Here is a 22595-nt window from a genome sequence, read left to right on the forward strand (position 1 = left end):
CTGAGTCGTCCTTTTCCACTTTAGAGTCACCTTAGTGTTCTGAGCACGGGAGTGGTCAGATCAGCCTGGCCTGGATCTCTGGGCTTCTGCAGCCACCTTGCAGGGTAGCAACACTGGAAACTCAATGAAAAGAGCAGAGAAGGAAGGTGGGGTGGGAGGTGGCGCCTTCCCTCCCTCCTCTCCTATTGTAGTCCCTAGTCTGACTTCAGTATCAATCTTGTGTGATCTAAGTAAACCTGACCTCTTTCCTGACCTGTGAAACTTCAGAGGGAAACATTTCATTTTGCTCCCGGTTTCTTGGGAAAAGAGCTGTGAAATCGTTGCGTGCGTGCGTGTGTGTGTGTGTGTTGACTGTGATTACGCCTCTGTGCCCCCCTCTTATGTCATTAAACCTCCTTGATGACTTTTAAGGGATGCATTTTTCTGCTGTTTAGACACCTGGATCCCACTGGGGTTGGTGCTGGGATTCTTGATTCCTTCTCTGGGCAGAGCCCGTGGGAAAGAGGGCTTCCTTGACTAGCTCTTAAGTCTCAAAACACAGGGCTAAGATGGCTTGGCTTTGTTTAAAAGGAGCGTGGCCTTTAACTTTCCCTGATGGCCCTGGCTGGAGACAAGGGAGCCAGTCCTCATTTAGTTATATCCATTCACTTGGTTTGTTTGTTCTTTGTAAGCAACACCCCGCCCCCTCATCACTCCCACCCTCACCCCAATCCCCACCAGCAAGCTGAGCTCCACTGTCTTCAAACACCAAAGAAATTCACATTTTTTGTGCTCTGTGCCAGGGAGGTAGTCATGCTTTTTCCTCCACCTATTGGAGCCAAGGGGAGAGCTGGGTGATAGTTTGGTTTTATTTTCCCTGTTTTCCAGAGTAAGTGGGGCAACAATGGGGGAGCCTGACAGCTGAGCACACCGGCCCCCCCACCCCGCCAGTGCACACGTGTTTAGTCTGGGGAACGTGCATGACTGCCCGTGGGTTATTCTGCAGCAAGAAGGATGCAGGTGTTATTCCTGGAAGGGGAGGACTCTCTCCAGGACAGATGACAAAGAGTGTGGAAATTTGGAAAGCTGCACTTGCTGCCTTAACCTTCAGCTTCCACCGGGCAGAAGCCGGTCATTCCCTGGGAAATGCACAGGCTCCGTTTCACACTGCTCCCTCGTTCCCAGAGGTGACTCCCCCTTTCAGAGGTGACTATCCCACAGCTGTGGATGCAGGACTTCCCTCTGGCTTCATGCCCTTGTTTGTTTTAGGCCAGGAGTGGAGACTGGTCCCTGGCAGAGGTTTTCAGAGGCCCCGAGAAACCTGTACACATCTGGTTATTTTCAGGGCTGCGGGAGCGGGGAGGTGGCGTGGGAATGGCAACGTGCTGCCTCAGAAAAACATTTACCAAGGTTGTTTTTGAACGTCCTGCTAAGGGAAGAGTTAGTGCCAAATGTGCGCAGGCTTTGGCTCTGGAAGTATGTGTGCCCAGGGATGTGTGGTGTGACTGGTGCTCCTGGGAGGAGGGAAAGAGCCAGCCCAGGAGGGTGCAGACACATGCAGCCCCATGCCAGAGGGCACTGTCGTGGGAGCGAATGGAGCACCCATCTCCCCAGACAGCCCGGGTTCACATCGGGCTCCCTGGTCCGGGCTGCGTGGCCTTCCCTGGGCTCGTCTCCTATCTCCCAGTCTGCCCCAATGAGATCACGCGTCTAAAGGACTTAGCTCAGTGTCCTGCCAATGCGGCAAGGCCTCAGTAAATGCTAGCTCTTAGGCTGAAGAGTAATAATGGTAAAATGCTCTTGGGAGGTGTGTATTTAATAGGTGGATTTATAGGAAATTCCACCATGTGAGAGAGAGTTAGCACATCCGTACCTCTGCCCCATGGTCTGAGAACTGTCACAAGTGTAGGCAGGACACACGTGCACAGACCTTTGTCTCTCTGGCTCACAGTGGGACGTTGGCAAGTTTGTCTGAGCCTGGTTCCCCATCCATCCAGACCTGCCCCTCATAAGGATATTCTCTGTAGATGTGAAATATCTTAATGGGTCCCCAAACCTGATACATTTTTTGTAAATGTTCATTTTATCCGAAGGTAGATATCTCTCCCTTCCTTAACAGACAAGGAAACCAAGGCCCAAGGAGGCCCCCGCTCACACGGGAACCCAGCCCTCCCGTTCCCCTAGCTCGCTCTGTCTGTGGAGGCTGCATACACATCGTACACGTGACTGCTGAGACTGCTGTCACAGGCAGGGTGCAGGGCACTCTGCTGTCCTGCGGTCGTGACCTTTGCTTGGGAGACCTTGTTGGCAGGCGAGGAGAGTGAAGGCAGCGGGCATCACCCCTGCCCCCGCCCACCCACTGGCTGGCTGCTTGGCTGCTCCTGGGCACGCCTCCCGGTCAGACAGCTCAGGATTCACATGGTCTGCAGCGGGCAAAGGGATTAGGAGGCCCTGGGAAGGTATTGTTTTAAGGAGGTTAGTGCGCTCTTTCCAGCTCAGGAAGAGCCCAGCCCCTTCCCTGGGCAGGCCGTTGGTCCCTAGACAAAGGGACAGGCCATACAAAACCTCCAGAGGCTCTTGTTGAGGACAGCAAGGCCAGGCGACAGGCCCAGGATGGGGAGCAGGAAACCTCTGCATATGGAGAGACAGGAACAGGGAGGGGGGGCAGCAGCCATAGGCTCAGCCCCAGGCGGCGGCGAGGCAAGAAGCACAACTGATTGAATTCCAGGCTGTCTTCCCTGTCTGCCTCCAGCCACAGAGTTGTAGTAATAGTGATAGTAATCCCAAGGATGTGTTCACAAGCTCCTGCCCAGCTCATGGGTCCTGTGACAGCGGGGGTGGGGTTCAGCCCTCTGACTTCCAAGGGGGACCAGTGTCACCAACTCTGGGCCTGCTTGTCATTACATGGGAAGACAGAGGTAATTGCTCCTCTCTGCACTATGTGGAAACTGAGGCCCACTGAAGGTGCTGGGAGCGGAGGCGCTCTAGCACTGGCCTCTTGGTTCCTCACAGGGCTCATCCCTTCACACACACCATCCCATCCCTGAAGAGCTACATTTGGGTGACAGCTGGCCGTCCAGGGAGTGGGTCTGAGTGGGGTGGCTCACGCAAAGATGGCCTGAGGTTCTGTATGGGTGCGGGATCCGCATGGCAAGGGCAGAGCACTGGAGAGGGGGCCTGGAGCCTGCCGTCCTGGCTCACTCCCTCCCCAGCTCCGCTGGAGCACAACGGGCCTGTCCAGCCTCCACACAGGCCTGTTTGAAGTGCAGACATATGTACCCCAAAGGCATGGACTGCAATGTTCATGGCAGCCCTATTCATAATAGCCCTCAACTGGAAGCCACCCAAATGCCCATTAGCAGTAGGATGGATATATAAATGGTGGCACGTTTACACAATAGAGTACTCCACTGTAATGAGAAGGGACAATCTACAGCTACGCACCACGAGAAGGACGAATTACACAAATGAAATGCCGAGTGAATGAAGCCAGACCTAAGAGAGTGAAGACTGTGCGATGCCATTGATGTAAAACTCAAACACAGGCAAAACCAACCCATGGTATTTTAAGTCAGAATAGTGGCTACCCTTGGTTTGGAGAGGGAACACAGGGCGGGGGGATGGGCTTCTGAGGTGCAGTCACTATTGCGAGCTGGTGTGGTTACACAGGTGTGTCCCATTGCTGACAATTCATCACGCGGTACACTGTGATATGTGCTGTTTTCTGAATATCTGTAATTCTTCATTGAAAAGTTTTTAAAGACAAAGAGGGGAGGGGTTGTATTTTAGGGCCTCCTGACCGAGCCCAGCAGGACCTGCTGTGAACTTTGGGCCGCACATAATCAGGGGTCAGAACACCAGGCTCCAGGAAGGCTGTTCCATGAGCGGCCTAGGGATGGAGGATCTTTGGACTGGCAGCAGCCAGCTCCAAGAAGAGGAAGGAAAAACTACATTAGGTGACCTGCTGTGTCTCCCCCAGCCCCGATACCAGCTGTCACTGGCCATTCTGTGGGAACCGGAGGGTGTCCAACACTGGGACTAGGTGCTGTGCAGGTGCCAGAGATGTGAGGGGAGTGGTCCTGGTCCCTCCCACGAGGGCCTCAGCACCTGACCACTGAGCAGCAGCACCACTAGTGAATGACAGTAACAGCCATGCAAAGTGGAGGGCCCTCCCTGGGGACCCCTCACGCCACACTCACCCCTCTGATTTCTAGTCCAAGTGGCGCTTATTAGGCTCTTTAGGGAAATCATAGAACAGAGTCCACAAATGGATAAAACACAGGTTTCTAGCCCTAGCCCCAGACCCAGGAGGGATCTTATACATCAGGGTTCAGCAAACTGCTGCTTGACCACCTGTATTTGTAAATAAAGTTTTTTTTTTTGTCTTTTTCGTGACCAGTAAGGGGATCGCAACACTTGATGTGGTGTCGCCCACACGCGCTCACCCAGTGAGCGCACCAGCCATTCCTATATAGGATCCGAACCCGTGGCGGGAGCGTCGCTGCGCTCCCAGCGCCGCACTCTCCCGAGTGCGCCATGGGGTTGGCCCTAAATAAAGTTTTATTGGACCACAGTTACAGATTGTCTAGGGTTGCCTTCCAGCTCTCCATGCAAAGTCGAGTAGTTGAGACAAAGACCATGTGGCCTGCAAGGCCTGAAATATTTCCTCTGGCCCTTTACAGAAAATGTTTGCCAACCCTGTCGTTACACATGACTGTGTCATAACATCCTTCTCCCCCACACACGCAGCCCCAAACTGATCTGACACTTACTTGCTGTGGGTTGAACAGGTTAGTTGGCTTTTCTTCTTGGGTTTTCACTTTTTTTGTGTGTGGTCCAACATACATAACATACACTTTACCATTTTAACCACTTTTAGGTGTGCAGTCGGTGGCACTAAGTACATTCATGGTGCTGTGCCATCACCCCGCCATCCAGCTGCATTTCATCTTCCCAGCTGAAACTCGGCACCCATTAAACACTAACTCCTCAGTCTCCACCCTCCAGAGTTCCTCACTTTCACAGTAAGGGGAATGACACACACCTCATGCTATTCTGAGAGGCACGGGAGGTACCGATGACGGCACCCAGCCTCAGCTGACGGTAGCACAGGAGTCCTCTAATAAGTTTGAGCTCCCACCTTCTTCCACTTATCAGACTCTTGCATCTTCGTCCACACCCTTTGGGACAGTCGGGGAAGGAGGCAGAAGTGATTGAGCTTTATTTTCCTGAGCAGGAAACACAGAGGGAGAAGGCACACCCAGTGACGTCTGAGCTCCAGCACGCCCCTCCTGAAACCCCCACCCCCATGTGGCCTTAACACCAGGCACTGGGCCTGGAGCCCAGCTGGCCTTAAATAGCTCTTATCGAGGGACTGGGGTCCGGGGTCGCTGTCAGGGCAGAAGCTCAGGCTGACAGCAGGAAAGCCCCTCCCTCCTCTGAGGAGGTGAGGAAACACTTCCCAGAGCCAGGCCCCACCCGGGCCTCGGTTTCCTCTTGCTTGCCCAGGCAGACTCGGGCTCAGCCATTTGTCGGGTCTCCTTGACCACAGCTGTCTTGGTACTGTCATCTTTGCCCCTCTCCAAATGGGCTACACCTCACTGGGGAACCTGGGAGGGAAGAGCCCCAGTGGGGGTGGGCCAGCCTGTGCCCACCTCCCCGGGTCAGGGCCTGTGCAGGTGAGCGTCTCGAGAGGAAGTGGAGGGAGAGGGGGTCAGCATGGCTCTGGAGCAGCGGAGGGGTGGTAGGGCAAATCTCACGGCTGGAGAGTGCAGGAGACTGTCCCCCCTCCCTTGGGCATAGCTCAGTAGGAATAGAATCAGAGCTAGCATTACGTGAGCACTTACTGTATGTACACACTGCTCTAAGCACTTAAAGGTACAGGTTAGTTGCTATTATTACCCTATTCCCCACTTTTGACAGATGGGGAAACTGAGGAACAGAGAGTTAGGACTCATGTATTGAGACCCTTGCCTGGCCACATAACTGGTGTGCAGATGTGAAGCCGGGCCCACAAGTGCATGCCCTTGTCCACTGTCCTGCACTGTGTTAGTGAAGGAGTCACAGAGTGGGACGAGGCAGGCATATGTGGCAGACTGGAGCCAAATGTCCTCAGGCACTGTGCCCACTCCCAAGTGTAGGGGACAGCAAGGAATGAGGATTTGCCAGCCTCGGGAAGAAGGTGTGGTGTGAGCCAGGGCTGATTACAGGTCTCTGGCCATGGTGCCATCCCCTGCAGGGAGAAATGCACCCAAGTGCGGGCTGCCCCCTCCCCCACTGGGGGTCTCCATGTTGGACAGTGGCCACCCTCTGCTGCCTGGAGAAACAGCCTGCCAGGGCCCCACCCTGGGGAGTGAGTGCTGGGCAGGCCAGCTGAAACAAGCTGATAAGGACAGAACAATTCCAGATTTGAAGAATGCCTGGAATTATCTCCCCTGAGGGGGCAGTGCAGGGCCACTGTGGAAGAGGTGATGCTGAGGACCCAGGCCTGGTGGCCCCCTGGGGTGCTGTCCTGCTGTCCAGAGGCAGTGAGGCTCATAGGAGAGCCCACAGGGCTGCCAGGGCCCCAGGAATGGACAGGAGGCTGGAGCACAACCAGAACCTGTAGCTGCACATGTGTCTACCTGACACAGCCTGAGTGGGTGGGTGAGGGCAGGTTGGGGACCCTGCCCTTCCTCAGATGGCTGGAGCAGCCCTTCCTGCTGTTTCTATTCTCGTTATTAACCTCCACCCTGAACCCTTTGTCTTAGTCAGCTCGGGTTTTTGTTAGTGTAACAAAATACTATAGACTACATGGCTTAAACAACAGAAATTTATTTGCTCACAGTTCTGGAGGCTAGAAATCTGAGGTCAGGATGCCAGTAAGGTTAGCTTCTGGTAAGGGCTCACTTTCTGGCTTGCAGATGGCCACCTTCTCACTGCATCCTCACACAGCAGAGATGAGGTCATGAGGGTGGAGGCCCCATGATTCAATGAGTGTCCTTTCAAGAGGAAGAGACATTCTGGTCTTCACTATCACGGGGCCCCACCCTTATGACCTCATCTAAATCTAATTATCTCCCAAAGGCCCACCTCCTAACACCATCACACTGGAGGTTAGGGCTTCAACATATGAATTTGGGAGGCACAGACATTCAGTTCATAATACCACTTATGCCAAGGAAGTTGAGTACCTCCATATTTGGGGCCCTTAGCCCAAGCAGAGGTCTATATAGAGGGATACAGAGAGCAACCCTAGGGGTCATTATTCACATTTTCTAAGTGGGGTCCTGTGGCAGACTGAAAAATGCTGCCCCCCCCCCCCCCCACCAAAAAGATGTGCAAGTGAAATCTCTGGAACCTGTGGTTATTACCGTGTTTGGACAAAGGGTCTTTGCAAATATAATTAAGTTAGGGATCTTGAGATGGGATCATCCTGGATTATATGGGTAGGCCCTAAATCCAATGACAAGTGTCCTTATAGTAAACACAGAGGAGAAGGTGGCCAGGTGACCATAGAGGCAGAGATTGGAGTGCTGCTGCTGCGAGCCAAGGGATAGCAAGGATGGATTCTCCCTTAGGGCCTCCAAAGTGAGCTTGGCCCTGCGGACACCTTGATTTCAGACTTCTGGCTTCCAGAACTGTGAGAGAATGGATTTCTGTTATTTTATGCCTGGAGGTAATGTGTTCTGGCAGCCACAGGAAACTGAAACAGGACCCAAGGCGCAGAGAGGGCTCAAGCTTCTCCCAAGCTCAGTGCAGACCTGTGAGATGGCCACAGCTGATTGGCAGAAGTGAGACGCCTCGGCCCCCTTCTCTGCCCCCATCCCTCGGCCCCCTCTGTAGCCTCCCAGCCCAGCGCGCTGACCTCCTTCCCATGGGAGCCCACTGCCCACAAGCCCCTTGCTGATGCTATTCTCCCAGGTCAGGGCCCTCCCGGGGGCAACCAACCCCTGGTTAGGACCTTGTGGGGGGAGGGGGTGGGGTTGGCTTTCTTAAAGCCACAGAGGACAAGCATTTATGAGGGGTGGACATAGGACTAATGATACGCAGAGCAGGACACCAGGCACACAGCCACCAAGGACAGGACTGACACTGGGGTAGAGTGGGGAATACAGGAGGGATTCCATCTTTTGGTGGAAGGAATTGAGGTGTGGGGGTGGGGAGGATGACCAGACTCTGCTGAAGCAGAGGGATTATAAAGTCCCACCTGGAAGGAGGGGCACTGACTTAAAACCTGAGAGCATCAAGTCTTTAAAAGTCTTTCACGAGAGTGAGGGGGCTACGTGCAGAGGGCACCAGATGGATGCACTGGTGCCAGAAACAGTGGGCCCGGAGCCCCTCTCAGCTCCCAGAGCAGCCCCTGGTCCTTTACTGGCTCCACTCTTCCATCCTGCCATCCTTCCCAGCCACCACCCAGAAGTCTGTCAGTCGATGAGCACCAGGACCTGGGGTCTGAGTGGGAGGGCTCTGGGAGCTGGGAGGGGCTCAGACCTCAACCTGGCTGAACTGCAGGCAGCATCATACGTGCCCTTCCCAGTTACCAGCAGTTCCTCCTCCCGGGAAGGAAGGGGCTCACGGACCAGATGTCGCCTGCTGGAAAAATGAGCACTGAAGGTGGGTGGCCTTTGGAAGGAGCCAGCAAGCCCTCTGATGCGTCTGCTTAGGATGCCTCTGTTGTCACAGCCAGAGCAGACTTACCTGCATGCACCGCGCCATGCTCAGGAAAGTGCGTGCCCATCTGGGCATTTCACAGATGTGTTTCAAGAGGGCAGATGGATTGCCCAAGGCCCGGGGATCAGGCACATCGAGAGCTAGAAGGCTCAGGTCTCTCGTTTCTTGGTCTGGATTTATCACATACAAGTCCAGGATGACAGCACATCTCACCCACTTTCTGCCCTTTCACTGTCGCCCCTTGGAGCTTTTGGTTTTATTTTGTGGAGGTATGTTGAGGGAGGTGAACTGGGGGGTAACAAAGGAAGGAGAGGTGGACACTGGTGTCCGAGACCGGAGCCTCCCATCCCTTTGCCTTCCTGGCCTCTTCCACACGCCTCTTCCTGGGGCATTCTTTTGAGTTTCCTTTCCCGCTATTAATAGTCAGGAGTCAATCCCAGGTCTGGAAATGGCCAGGAACAGGAGGAAGCAGGCGCTTGCTGAAGGCTGAAGCAGCCTTCTCCCCCCACTCCCACCGCTCCCCCTGGAGGCCTGGCACATGTAACTCATTTGGCATGGCCCTCCAAACCAGCCTGGTGTCACCTCCTCCCTGCTGTCACCTGTGACCTCTTCGGCACTCCATCACCCACTGAAGATTTCACTCTGTCCTCTCGCTCTCAGTTAGCATTGTCACTATTGGTGATTGCAGTACCCGCCTGGATAAACAGTGAAGCACCCTGGCCTCGGTTTCTTGACCTTTCCCATCTCCACTTCCTTCAGTCCTTCCCACTTGACACGCGAGCTTGATCACCATCACAGCCGCACCGCCTCTGCAACCTCGGCGTTCTGTCTTTGCATCTGTGTCTCGACCTTCCCGGCCACCAGGCCAGTGACCCTTCACTTCCTCATTGTCTGTCAGCCCCCACTGGGCATTACTGCTGTCTTTATCCACCTACCATGACAACCCGTGCCTTACAAATATCCCCAGATCCCGGCACCCTCCACTGCCCTCACTTAGGGAAGACCCACTCCCAGGGGAGCCTTTGCCTCCACCATTTCCATGCCTACGCCCGAGCAGCTGAGCATCCCGAGCAGCTGAGCATTATCACAGTCTGGCTGGTTGGATTAATTTTTTTTTGGAGGGGGGAAGGAGCACTGGCTGGTAAGGGGATCCAAACCCTTGACCTCAGTGTTGCAAGGCTGCACTTTAACTAATTGAGCTAACCCGCCAGCCCTTGATTGGATTAATTTTAAATTCATGATATCTTGCCTCAGCTGACACCAAATACTACGTGGTAATCATGTTTTATTTCTTTAGTATAGTGGTTCCCAAAGTGTGCTCCTCTGACCAGCAGCAACAGAATCATCTGGGAACTTCTTAGAAATGCAAATTCTCATGCTCTATCCCAAACCTGCTGAATCAGAAACTCTGAGGCTGGGTCCAGCAACTGGTGTTTTAACAAGCCCTCCAGGTGACTCTAATGCTCATTAAAGTTTGAGAACCACTTTCCTGGTAGGTTCAAGGTCTCACTTTTTCCCCCAAACCTTCCACATAACTTTTTCTCCTCTCTTCCTTTATCGTTAGACTTCACTGAGAAAATTGAAGCCATCAAATGTAAGCTCTAACCACTGTCAAACGTAAGCTCTTCCCACCCTCAGTACTACCAGTGTACTTACGTCTCTATCCGTCTTTGTCTTCCTTTCTGTTGCAAAGATGGAGGTGGCTGACCATCTGCAGCAGCTGCCGTATTTCTCTGTTCCCCTAACATTTGATAAAGAGCTGTCTACTCTGGCAAGCTCACTTTCCTGTCACCCATTCCCTCTTCAATCAGCCGAGTCAGGCTTGTACTGTGCCCATTGACGTCGCGGTTGCCAGTGACTTCCATGCTGCCGATCTCATCCTTCAGCACAACCAGCCACCCCCTCCTTTAAAAAAAAAAAAAATTCAGAAGCCCCTATTGCATCTCCTTTCCTTCCCCCTAGAGGTAATTATCCAAAACTTAGTGTTAAATTATCTTTTAGCAATATTTTCTATATTTCTATCCCTAAAAATATATAGTTTAGTTTTGCTGATTTCTGAACCCTATAAATGGAATCATGTAAGTATTCTTGTTTTTGCTTTTATTGTTCAGTAGTATTTCTTAGATCAATTAATGCTAATACATGTAGATGTCCACTCATTTTCAGTGCTGTATAGTTTTCCAGTACATGAATATACCAGAACTTATTTATCCACACTACTGTTGAGAAGTATTTGCTTGTTACATATATGGGGCAAGTATAAAAACACTCTTAGGGGCGTTCTTATAAATGCATCCCAGTGCCAACAGGTATGTGTCTCTCTAGGGCAGATGCCGAGTGGTACAGCTGGAAGTGGACTGGAAGATGTGTGCATGTCTAACTTTACCCGGTAACGCCATTCTGCTTTCTGAAGTGTTTGTTCCAACTTACACTACATATTCTTGGACTGCTTGTTATTGTCTGACTTTAAAATTTTTTGCCGGTATGGTGGGTAGGAAATAATAATTTCTTATTTGATTTTGCATTTCCCTAAATATGAACATTTTCCTTCTTATTTTATTTTTCATTACTCTAATTACCATTTTAGATGTTCATGGGCTATTTGTGCTTTTTTCCTGTGGAATACATGTTTAATTCTTTTGTCTATTTTTCTATTGAGTCGTTTTCTTATATACTCATATAGAAGCTTTGGGGGAGTGTATAATTTTTTTTGGAATACTTCTGTGAAGATTCTTTGTTTCTTCTACCCCCATTTATTTATTTATTCAATCATTTATCAGAGTGGACTCATGGATATTTTTTGCAGGAGCTTCCAATCCAATATTTTTTATTATGTTGCTCAAATTGTTCCACGTCTGGCCATTGGGAGCTCTTTCAGGTTGGCTCCTATGTCTTTTGGAATTGCCTTTTTTTTTTTTTTTTTAAGCACTTCTTTACTTTCTGGCATTAGAAGATGTTCCAGGTTCATCTTGCATTTTCCCTACACCAGCACTAGAAAAACTTGCTAGCACTGTGGAGCATGAGAGGGGACATTCTCTGATGTTCTGATTAAGCCTCACATAGGCATTGGGAACCTGCGACTTGAGGGTGTGGCTGTCACTAGTGTTCCTGCCTTTTTTCTAGATGTTTTGCTGGGCTTATTAGCACATAGCCCTGCCCCTCTGCTGTTTTGTTTTTTCTGTTCTCTTCCCCAGCTGCACTGGGTTTCCACCAGTGCCCTCAGGCTATAGGTTTTGTGGACCTCACCTGAAAGGCTTTATTTCTTCCCCATGGGGGATATGGGGCTATATGTAGTTTCAGCACTGGGGGCTTTCTCAAGGTTCTCCCCAGTCTTCCTTATGAGCACCTGGTGGGGTTCCTAGGGGAAAGTCTGCCCAGGGGTGTGAACCTTTCCAAGTCTGCAGTTCCCAGGGCTTCACGTGCCTTTACCCAGCCTTTAGCAGTTCATTATAAAATTGACTTTAACCTTCTAGCTGAACTTTGTACCAGGCAAGCAAGCGCTTGGGTCCGGTGTCTCCCTGCACTTGTCCACCTGTCTCCAGTTTTCAGGATAGTTATTTTCCTCAAGACCTCAGTTCTCCAATGGGCTTGAGAAAATTCGTTACTTTTCGGTTTCTCTGCTTTTTTTCTCGTAAGAATAGGAGCTAAGTTTTTTCCAGCTCTACTCTTGTTAGCTGAAACTGAAAGTCCTATAGTTTCTTTTGATGAACACAAGTTCCTAACTTTGACTTTGTTTATCAAATTTTTTCTTTCATTTGCACTTTTTGTAGTTTCGTTGATTGACAATTGCATGAACTAATTCTTTTTATAGACACACATTACAGCAAAACAGACTGTGTTGTAGAAAGTTCATGTAAAACTAGAATTATTTGATCCTTGATTCCGGTTTTGGAGTTTCTTTATAAGAAAACTATTAACTGTCTATTCAATTTCTTTATGAGTATAGGACAAATTATTCTTTCTATTTCTTTCTGAGTCACTCTGATAAGTTGTGTTTTTTTTTTTTTTTCCTTTTTGTCTTTTTTTCGTGACCGGCAACGGATCGCAACCCTCGGTGTTGTGCCCGCACCTCGCTCAGCCAGTGAGCGGCCGGTCTGTATGTGGGATCTGAACCCTTGGCGGGAGCGCCACCGCACTCCCAAGCGGCGCACTGTAGCAGTGCGCCACCGGGCCGGCCCGCGTTGTGTTTTAAGAATTTGCCCATCTCATCTGCTTCAAATTTATCATTTGTTCATGATGGCCTACGCTTTAAGTATCTATTATCATTTCTATACCTATTGTTTATTTATGCCTTTGGATTTTTCCCTTTGATCAACCTCACAGAAGTTTTTGCTATTTTATTAGCTCTTTTTAAAAAATCAATTTTTGGATTTTTTGATATTTGCTATTGTATTTTGGTTTCTATTTCACTGACTTCTGCTTTTATCATTATTATTTCGGTCCTCCTATTTTTCTTTAGGTTTATTTTGCAGCTTTCCATTATCATATTGAAGATTTATGCAGAACTAGGCCTGAGCAGGTCCTGAAGGAGACATGGAAGTCACAGTGCAGCTCCCACTCCCAGCCTCACTCCTGTTCCTCCATACGTCCACCTTTCCCTCAGTCCACACCTAGACATCTCTAGGAGAGTTAGTTCCCTGTCATCAGTTGACTAAGGAGTGAAAAAGTCAAGCCTGTCTGTATATGATTTTGAGTAATATGCTGGTGCCAGCCAAAAGCGGACTGCTGGGATAGTAGCCCTATTTACGAGTGACTCTGAAAGATAGAAAGTTCTTCCAATTGTCAGGACTTTGAATGGTATATTTCATGGTCTTTTTTTTTTTTTTTTTGAAGGTGAATGGTATATTTCATGGTCTTTTTTTTTTTTTTTTGAAGGAGAGCTACATTGAGGGAAGTATCTGAATAGATCCATAGGCCATTAGGCCATAGCTGGTGATTTTTGAACCAGTGGTTGGGAACTTAAGGAACAAGAAAGGAGAATCAGTGCACAGAAGTTTAGGGAAGAGGGCTGTGAACAGACTTGTGGGGATAGATCTGGAGGGTGAGAATTTGTGTCTCTGGAGAAAGCTCTAGAATATCAGATGGACAAGATGACCCATTGTGAGTGTCAGTTTCTTCTTCATCACCTAATGATTGCTCGATGGGCTCATGACCGAGTGGCCATGGTGCAGGGAGGCAGCTGAGACAGGCACATTCTGGATCTGAATGTGCTTCCCAGCTGCAATGCTTCTGACAGCAGCACCATTCATGGACTCACAGAATGCCTCATTCACCATCACCGTATTCCACAGAGCACAGGGCTTCACCAAGGAACTCACTCCAAGGTAAAATAAGTGGAGCATTGAACTTATAAGATTTACTTATCTTACCAGGAATCCTACATGCTGCTAAATAATGAAGCAGGGAGGAATATGGATGGAACCCAGGAGATTCCCTGTGGTGCCCCGTCCTAAAAGTAAATGGAAAGACCTCTTACAGCAGCCCTAATGACGCACATCTTTCAGAAATGAAACCCCATGTCCAGTACTGATGGTGTCCGTGGTGCAAACCGAAGCAATCCATGCTCGATAGTGGCGGAAGGAATGACGCTACCAGACCAGTTCAGGAGAAGAGGCCTGGGCCCTGTTTCTGACTTAAACCTGATTCTTTAACCATCTCATGCATTTTATTAGCTAACTAATTATCCTTTTAATAAGCTCACTTTCAGTTTAAAAGAGACAGTTAATTTCTAATGCTTGATATTAAGGACTCTGCTTTCTCTGGTGAGATATGCAAGAGTAGATTACGAGGTTGAATAGTATCCTCCCCCCCCAAAAAAGATACGTTCGAGTCCTAACCCCTGTGAATGTGACCTTATTTGGAAATATGCAGAATCTTTGCAGATGTATCAAGATAAAACGAGGTCGTACTGGATTAGGGTGGGACCTAAATCCAGTGACTGGTGTCCTTATAAGAGGAGAGACACAGAGTCACACAGGGAAGAAGCCCATGTGAAGGTGAGCCAGAGGTCAGAGTGGTATTAGGTGCAAGCCAAGGAGCACAAAGGAGTACTAGGAAGGGGCAAGAGAAGATTCTTCCCTAGTGCCTGCGGAGAGAGCACAGCCCTGCCAATTTCAGACTTCTAGCCTCCAGAACCATGAGAAAATACATTTATGTACCTTTAAAACACACTAATGCATTCTTCACTCAAAGTACCCTGAGTCTGTGAAAACACTGAGTTCTGGGACCTGGATGAGTGGCTGTGTTCTCTATTATGGTTATTCAACACAGGTCCCAGTTTGCTGGGCCTACACCGAGGAAGTTAGTGGGGTGCCCATCCATTTTGATCCTAGAGAATACATGACTTCTTTGCTGCTATTCAAAATACACTTTGCTAGACTATCTGATCACCGTGCTGGTCCTGCTGCCCGTTATGGAATCATGTACAGCTTTTTTGCTGGAAATTAAGTTCTGCTCTTGTCCCTACTATCCAAGGAACCTGGTGTCCATCCCACTGAAGTCAGCAGAATTTCCCACTAATGTACCTGACTGATGAAAAACAGCCACAATAAAGCTCTTAGAATATGCTAATAGTCCCCTCAACAATATCCCAAATTTGGGACTGGCTTGTGGCTCACTTGGGAGAGTGTGGTGCTGATAACACCAAGGCTGTGGGTTCGGATCCCTATATAGGGATGGCCGGTTAGCTCACTTGGGAGAGCGTGGTGCTGACAACACTGAGCCAAGGGTTAAGATCCCCTTACCAGTCATCTTTTTAAAAACAAAACAGTATCCCAAATTTAATCAAATTTGAGCTACCATCAGTTGTAAGATGCACTATTATTTTATGAGCTACTTAGAAAAATATGCCATTGTCAAAGTGTGAAGCACTATCACTTATAGTACAAGGGTACTTCAAAAAGTCTACAGAAAAATAGAATCAAAAGAATACAAATCTTTCCATGAACTTTTTGAAGGCCTTTGCCTATATCTCATTTCAGTGACATGAAAAGATGTGCATGTTGGAACTCATGAAATACAGTATTTCTCAAAGCCTTTTGAAAGGGAATGTCAAGTTATTCATGATCGATGCTTTAACACTTCTGTGTCTCCAAGACTTTGGATTTCTTCCTGTACATTATTCCAGGGAATTTCTGGCAACTCACCTTTGTTTAATGTGAGCTACCATTGAGTACAGGTTTCAAGCAATCAAGTAAGGAAACAGTTAGAAACTACTTCTAGCTGCTTGAATCAGCATATTGAATCCAATATCCCTGATACGCGTACCAATTTTCATAAATTCAGCCTAATGTAAAATTATGATTATCCCTCCTTGATCTAACATTCTCCAATTTTATAACCATATGTATTTGCTAGGTTTTCTGCAGGTATTTCAGTGTATAAGTGTCTTCTCCTGTGTCAAGCTCTGGTCCAGCTCATGCTGGAATCAACTGTTGTTATAGGTTTGAAGAAAATGAAGAGTGGTGGAGATAATAAGATTTGGCTTTCTCTGCTATTGAGCTCAAATGAGGTTATTAAGAGTCTTAAACAAGGTAGGAGCAGCCTCATCAGAACAGAACAGTAGTTGAGTCTACTGGGAAGTGAATGCCATTGAGGACCCTGATTCATCTGCATCCTCCCATATGTCACCATTCAATTCTCAAGGTCCTATCTTCACGTAAGAGACCCGGTGAGGTTATGCATTAAATTAAAACTGTGATTTGACAGCTCATGGGATCAAACTTTTAAGTTTGTCTTTTGGCCTTCTCAGCCCTTCAGCCACAAACAAAAAGAGATTCTTTAGTGTAATATTAGAAAGTCTCTGGTTTTCTGTCCATGCTTTGAGAGGAGGATTTAAGAATTTGAATTTGTTATCCTCTTTCTTTAGTCAGTAGTTTTCCCTGGTAGTGATTTTGTCTCCCCCCAGGGGACATTTGGCAATATCTGGAGATGTTTTAGGTTGTCACGACTGGAGGAGGGTGTGTGCATATATGTTACTTGCATCTGTTGGATAGAGTCCAGGGATGTTACTAAACATCCTAGAATGCGTAGGACCACCTCCCATAACAGAGAAGTATCCAGCCCAAAATATGAATAGCTTCAGCATCGAGAACCCTGTTCTAAGCTATAAACCACAGTAAGAAGTTACCATCCCACTCCACATCCCTTATGTTCCTTAATTCCTCAAATATTCTCAGCAATTTGGTATCTTTTGCCAAAAGACGAAGGACTATGACACCATCAGTTATAAGAAGCACCTACTAAGCAGAGAAATATCTGTTGCACCATCACACTACATTGATTTTTGACACATGTCCTGGTCTGTGTGCCTTTCATATTCTTCTATGGCAGTAGCCACTCAGCCCTGCCAAAGCCACATTCTAGGTGCTGGGTGACAAAGTGACTGCTTCTTCATGAGATGCCACAGTACCCTGGAGTCCCATCCCTTAATAGAATTTCGACCGCCCTTTGGTCCCAGTAAGGCCTGATGACTAATTCCTGAGTACTACTGTCTGCAGCCACTCCTGATACAAATTTCTGCTTCTTAGTAGCACAATGTGTATGTACAGGATATTGGAATATTGTCTTGTTTATGGAGTGACTGGGATTGCTGGAAACCATATTTAGGGCTATGTTTAACATCCCCCAGACCAGGCTGTAGAACTGGGCCACAGAGTCCATTGCTGGCCACCAGTGCCAAGCACGAGGTGCCACAGCTATGGCTCTGGACGCTCGCTCAGCCTTGCCTCCCCTCGGCTTGCATGGCAGCGGGACTTCACTGCCACGCCATCAGCGTTCCCTTCCCCTACTGTCTCTTTCCTCACCAGCTGGAATGAGAGTGTCTAATTCATGGCAGCTGCTAGAAAAGCAAATATCTGGTATTTTCCGCATCTCTAAGAGAAGATGCATTCTGCTGCCATCAAGTCTCCTGGGATAGGGAATTCCCCAAGCATGGAGAAATGGTGTAGGTGCTGCTGGCCACAGAGAATGGCACGGGCCCGCTGCAGCCCCTCCCCAGCACTCTCTCCCTTCTGCTGTAGACAGAGAACCAGGGATCCTGCTGGTTTCTCCTCTTCCCTCACATCAGCAAGTAGGTGATCTCTAGAATACAGCCCTGCATCCTCCTCTCCATCTCCAGTGCCGATAGCTTCATGTAGCCCACCGTGATCCATTTTGTCTGGGTGACTTAATAGGCTCTTTTTTAAAAAATTTTTCTTTTTATTTTGTAATAGCCTCCTAACTTGTCTTCCCAGTTCCACACTCTCTCTCTTCCAATCTATACTCCCCCAAACGGCAAGAGTATGTTTCTTTGTAAACCACCCTATAAAACCTCCTTGCTTTGATGCCTCCACTGGCTTCTTTTTGCACCTAGAATGAAAGCCAGAATCTTTATCTTGGCCTCTAAAGATTATGACTTATGTCTCATTTTACTTACTTTCCCATTTCAGTGATGATTTTTTTTTTTTTCCCTTTTTTGTCTTTTTTCGTGTCCGACAACGGATCGCAACCCTCAGTGTCGTGCCCGTACCGGACCGGGACCGGCAACGGGATCGCAACCCTCGGTGTTGCACCCACACCTCGCTCAGCCAGTGAGCGGGAACCGGTCTGTATGTGGGATCCGAACCCTCGGCGGGAGCGCCACCGCGCTCTCAAGCGGCGCACTGTAGCAGTGTGCCACCGGGCCGGCCCTCAGTGATGATTTTTAAGAGGTCCTCCTTTTACCTTTTTGGACGAGGAGGTGCTGTCACTGTACCTGTGAGTCCTTGCATCTCTGAGCCCTGCCCTTCCTTTCCCTTCACTCACTAAACTGCATTCATACCTGTCTTCTCTTAGCTCTGCCCCACTTCAGGGCTCTTGCAGGCTCTGTCTGTGCCGCCGGGGACACTTTTCCTCTCATTCTGCACATGGCGTTCTTGTCCTTCTAGTCTCAGCTTACCTGCGATCTCAGAGATGCCTTTTCTTTTTTTTTTTTTTTTTTTTTTTTTTTTCCGTGTCTGGCAACGGATCGCAACCCTCAGTGTTGCCCCCGTACCGGACCGGAGACCGGCAACGGGATCGCAACCCTCGGTGTTGCTCCCGTGCCTCGCTCAGCCAGTGAGTGGGAACCGGTCTGTATGTGGGATCCGAACCCTCGGGCGGGAGCGCCGCAGTGCTTCCCAAGCGGCGCACTATCCAGTGCGCCACCGGGCCGGCCCAGAGATGCCTTTTCTTATCTCTCTGTCTAAATAGTCCCCACCCCGGTTAGTCTCTGCATCATTTCCTTGTTCGTTTCTTCCATATACTTACCAGAATTTAATAGTTCTGTCCACGTGGTTAGTCTCTGTCTCCCCCAGCAGAATGTCAGCTCCCTGAGGGTATGAATTCAGTGTGTCTTGTGTGTCTTGCTCATCACTGCATCTCCAAGGCCTAGCACAGATCTGTTACACAACCTGTTTCCTCAATAAATATTAGGTCAAACAAATGAATAAAAGGCTTCCTAACGTGATTCCCACCCTCCACCCCCAACAAGGTTAAGCCACCGTGCTAAACACGAAGCACTGTGCTTTTCTTCATTAACAATATTCATGTGGCACTTAAATAATAATTTGTGGAACTTCAGTTTATGTTAGTTTCTCCTTGTAGTTTACAGCTCCCATGAGAACAGAGGCCACACTGCTCTCGTCTTTGCTTAGAACAGGACAAGGGCAGTTCAGTAAGCATTAGTCTGTGGGATCTTGTGCGGGGCCATGTCTCTGGGAACCAGGAGGGGGCAGCGGTGTTCTCTGCAGCCCGGTCCTGGGCGGGCGTATTGAAAAACTTGAAGTGAACGTGCGTGCGGCCAGCGGGGAGCACCCTGCAGCTTCTGTGTGCCATGGGGCTAGCTGGCCTGGTCTTCCCTCTTCGGCAGCATTTCCCTTACTTCCCCACTTCACTCTCAGCCTCCCTCCTGGAGGTCTCTTAAACCCCCCCATAATCTGGACACACCTAAGACCCTGGCCTTCATCAGGGCACATGGCCAGGTTGGGAGCCAAGCCCCTGATTCCAGGGTAGAGCTGTGGAAGTGTAGAGAGACTCACAGCTAATAGCCTAACTTGATTCTGTGTTGTGTTTGTAAACGGCAGCCACGTCCTGCTCAGACACCAGCATAAGCACTGCAGGCTGCAGCCAGCAGAACCAGATTACAACAGCCAGTGGCCCAACACAAAGTTCAAACACTGTCACGCAAAGCACAGCTCCACCTTCCAGCAGCACAGGGGCAACTTCAGCCGTGGTCAACGAGAGCCCCCCGACGACGGCAATGGGTGGGAAGCCAACCTCAGGCACTGGTACCACAGCTGCTGATGACCCAAAGACTACTGACCATTCAGGCAGCGTGACACCTACACCGTCTGCTGTGTTGGCTGAGCCCGAAACCACTAGAGGCCAGAGTGGAGTGAAAGATTCAGCCACGCCTGGAAACCAAAGTAGCCACAGCGTTACCACAAGCCCCACAGCCACGACGGGAGAAAAGGAGGTGACTCTGCAGCCCACCACTGTGCCTCACACCCCGAAACTGACTTCTCTTCCTCCTGCTGTGACCGTCCCAGTCACCCCTCACCAATCGACTGGTGTTTCTTTGAAGCCCCCTGAGAACTCTCCCAAGGAACAAGACAGTCTCACTACAGCTTCAAGGAGCCCAGGCACGGAGGCTGGCTCGGGGCCCCCCTCCACACCCGAGGGGATGCCTGCCACGCCGAGTAAGTAATGTCCGGGGTTTATTTTAAGCAAGAAGAAACTTTTCAATGCTCATATTCCACACAGTTGCTCAGCTGGAAGGTGGAGGTTTATGCTGACGGTTAAATGCTGAATACGTTCAACTTTCATTCCGACCTAGTTTCCCATTTCAGTGATGAGCAGGGGCCAAGACTGCTGTGCATTCTGATGCGAGGTCAGTACTTTGGCCTGGCCAGTTGAGCACATCATTCTGGCCTGTGCAGTCTGTTCCTGGCTGAGACTCTGTGTGGTTGTGGTGGCGGGGTATTAGAAGTCCTCTAGAACGGTGCCTCTCAGACCTGATTGATGGCAACCCACGGTTGCAAACACATTGCAGTTTTACATCATGATGCAAACCACGTAGTAGGAATAAAAGCCTCACTGAATAGGACTTACTCTTACTATATGTTATGCATCTTGATATTTTCTATTCTATTCCATTTATTTATTTATTTTTAAGTGCTGGTCTTAACCTAGTAAACTAATTTCAAAATCTACTGATGGATCATGAGCCCCAAGATCAAGACCCATCTCAGATCTATTGAGCCGGAATTTCAGGGCATGAGCCTGAGAATCTGCATTTTAAGGGCTCCCCAGACAATGTCGTTGCATCCTGAGGTTAACAGTGGCCACACTACAAGGGGTGGCCATGTCCTGCAGCGAGAGCAGGGCTCTGAGTTGGACAAAGCTGGATTCAACTCCCTGCTCTGCCACTTGTTGGCACATGACCTTGGGCAAATCATTGAGCCCCTGGGAGCTTCAGGTTCCTTGTTTCATAACATAGTGATAATGACAGCATCTTCTCAGGGCTGCTGGGAGGATTAACTAGGAAAGGCTTTAGAAGCACTTAGCACGCAGTCCCTTGCACAGAGTAAGTGCTCAGGGACTGTTAGCTACCACTGCAGACATCATTGTCATTGCTGTCGTGACTTCCTTTGCCTGGTGCTCACATGGGCTCAGCCAGTCTGACCCAGGCTGTGAAATGTTACAGGCAGCTGCTTCGTCCATTCTGACTCCTCTTCCTCAAAGCCTGCTTCTCCGGCTTGTCGTCTCAGTGGGGAGAAGACCAAAGAACCTGGTCTTTTAGCCTAAGGGTGCCGTTCATTTTTTCCCATAACCTTTGTTTTCCCGATTACAGCACCGCTGGTTACCTCACAAGGAGCTCAACACACCTCCCACTTGATGCCAGCTGTCCCTACAACCTCTTCCTCTGAGGCACCGCTGCCCCCAGGCACATCATCGCCCCCAGGCACATCATTGCCCCCAGGCACATCATCGCCCCCAGGCACATCATTGCCCCCAGGCACATCATCGCCCCCAGGCACATCATTGCCCCCAGGCACATCATCGCCCCCAGGCACATCATTGCCCCCAGGCACATCATCGCCCCCAGGCACATCATTGCCCCCAGGCACATCATCGCCCCCAGGCACATCATTGCCCCCAGGCACATCATCGCCCCCAGGCACATCATTGCCCCCAGGCACATCATCGCCCCCAGGCACTTCATTGGGAACAGTGGCCACACCTCCTGTCAGGGGACCGACAAGTTCCAGCATGAAGTCGACTTCAGTTGTCCCCCAAGGCTCCTGCACACCTCCCACCTTGACTCCTGGGAATAATACCCAGGTAATTCCACCCAGGGCAGGACAAATATGAGAACGCAGACTCAGGGGGAAGGGGCTCCGAGAAGAACGTTTCTGTCCCCACCTTCACTCTCTTGACTCTGAACCTGGTCCAGCCATACCCCCAGCTTGCCCTGAGCTCCTTCCTTTCTGGGTCACCATCCCAGGGCGGGGGAAGTCATTCTTTGACTCACAGCCTGACCCTTAATCTCGGTGGCTTCTTGCAGATACAGTGTGGGCCTTCTGAAAGCCTGAATGAGACTCAGCTGCTCGTCCTGAACTTTACGGGGACCAGTCCCTGTGTGAGTACCCGGCTAATCAGAGCCCTGCCTCATCCCCATCCCCAGATCACAGGCTAGCAGCAGCGGAAGGAAGGGACAGGGGGCTGCAGTCTGTCAAGGGAGTGAGCGGTGTGTATCTTTCCTGCCTTGTTTCTTCCTGCGGGAAATGGCCCCTTCCCATCTTACAGAGCAATAAACCGAGTTCCAGACTTCTCTAAGTCAAGTCACACTCATAGGACTGCTGCAGGGCCAGAGCACCCAGGTCTCATCAGCTTTCACTGCGTAACCATTCAGTGGTCTGAGTCAGGAGATCCTCATCCTATCTCCTGCTTGCCACTAGTCTGGG

General features: G+C 49.6%; 1 protein-coding gene across 1 annotated transcript in view; it reads left to right on the forward strand.

Annotated features, from left to right (window-relative positions):
* The window catches only part of PODXL (podocalyxin-like), a 38818-nt gene that overhangs the window by 12366 nt on the left and 3857 nt on the right, over positions 1 to 22595 (forward strand). Inside the window, exons 2-4 of the mRNA XM_008574055.1 lie at positions 19713 to 20327; positions 21482 to 21972; positions 22196 to 22270. Of these exons, the coding sequence (XP_008572277.1) occupies positions 19713 to 20327; positions 21482 to 21972; positions 22196 to 22270 (1181 nt within the window). The remainder of the gene's footprint in view (positions 1 to 19712; positions 20328 to 21481; positions 21973 to 22195; positions 22271 to 22595) is intronic.

The sequence above is a fragment of the Galeopterus variegatus genome, unplaced genomic scaffold (genome assembly GCF_000696425.1).
Source record: "Galeopterus variegatus unplaced genomic scaffold, G_variegatus-3.0.2 Scaffold992, whole genome shotgun sequence".
Taxonomy (NCBI): Eukaryota; Metazoa; Chordata; class Mammalia; order Dermoptera; family Cynocephalidae; genus Galeopterus; species Galeopterus variegatus.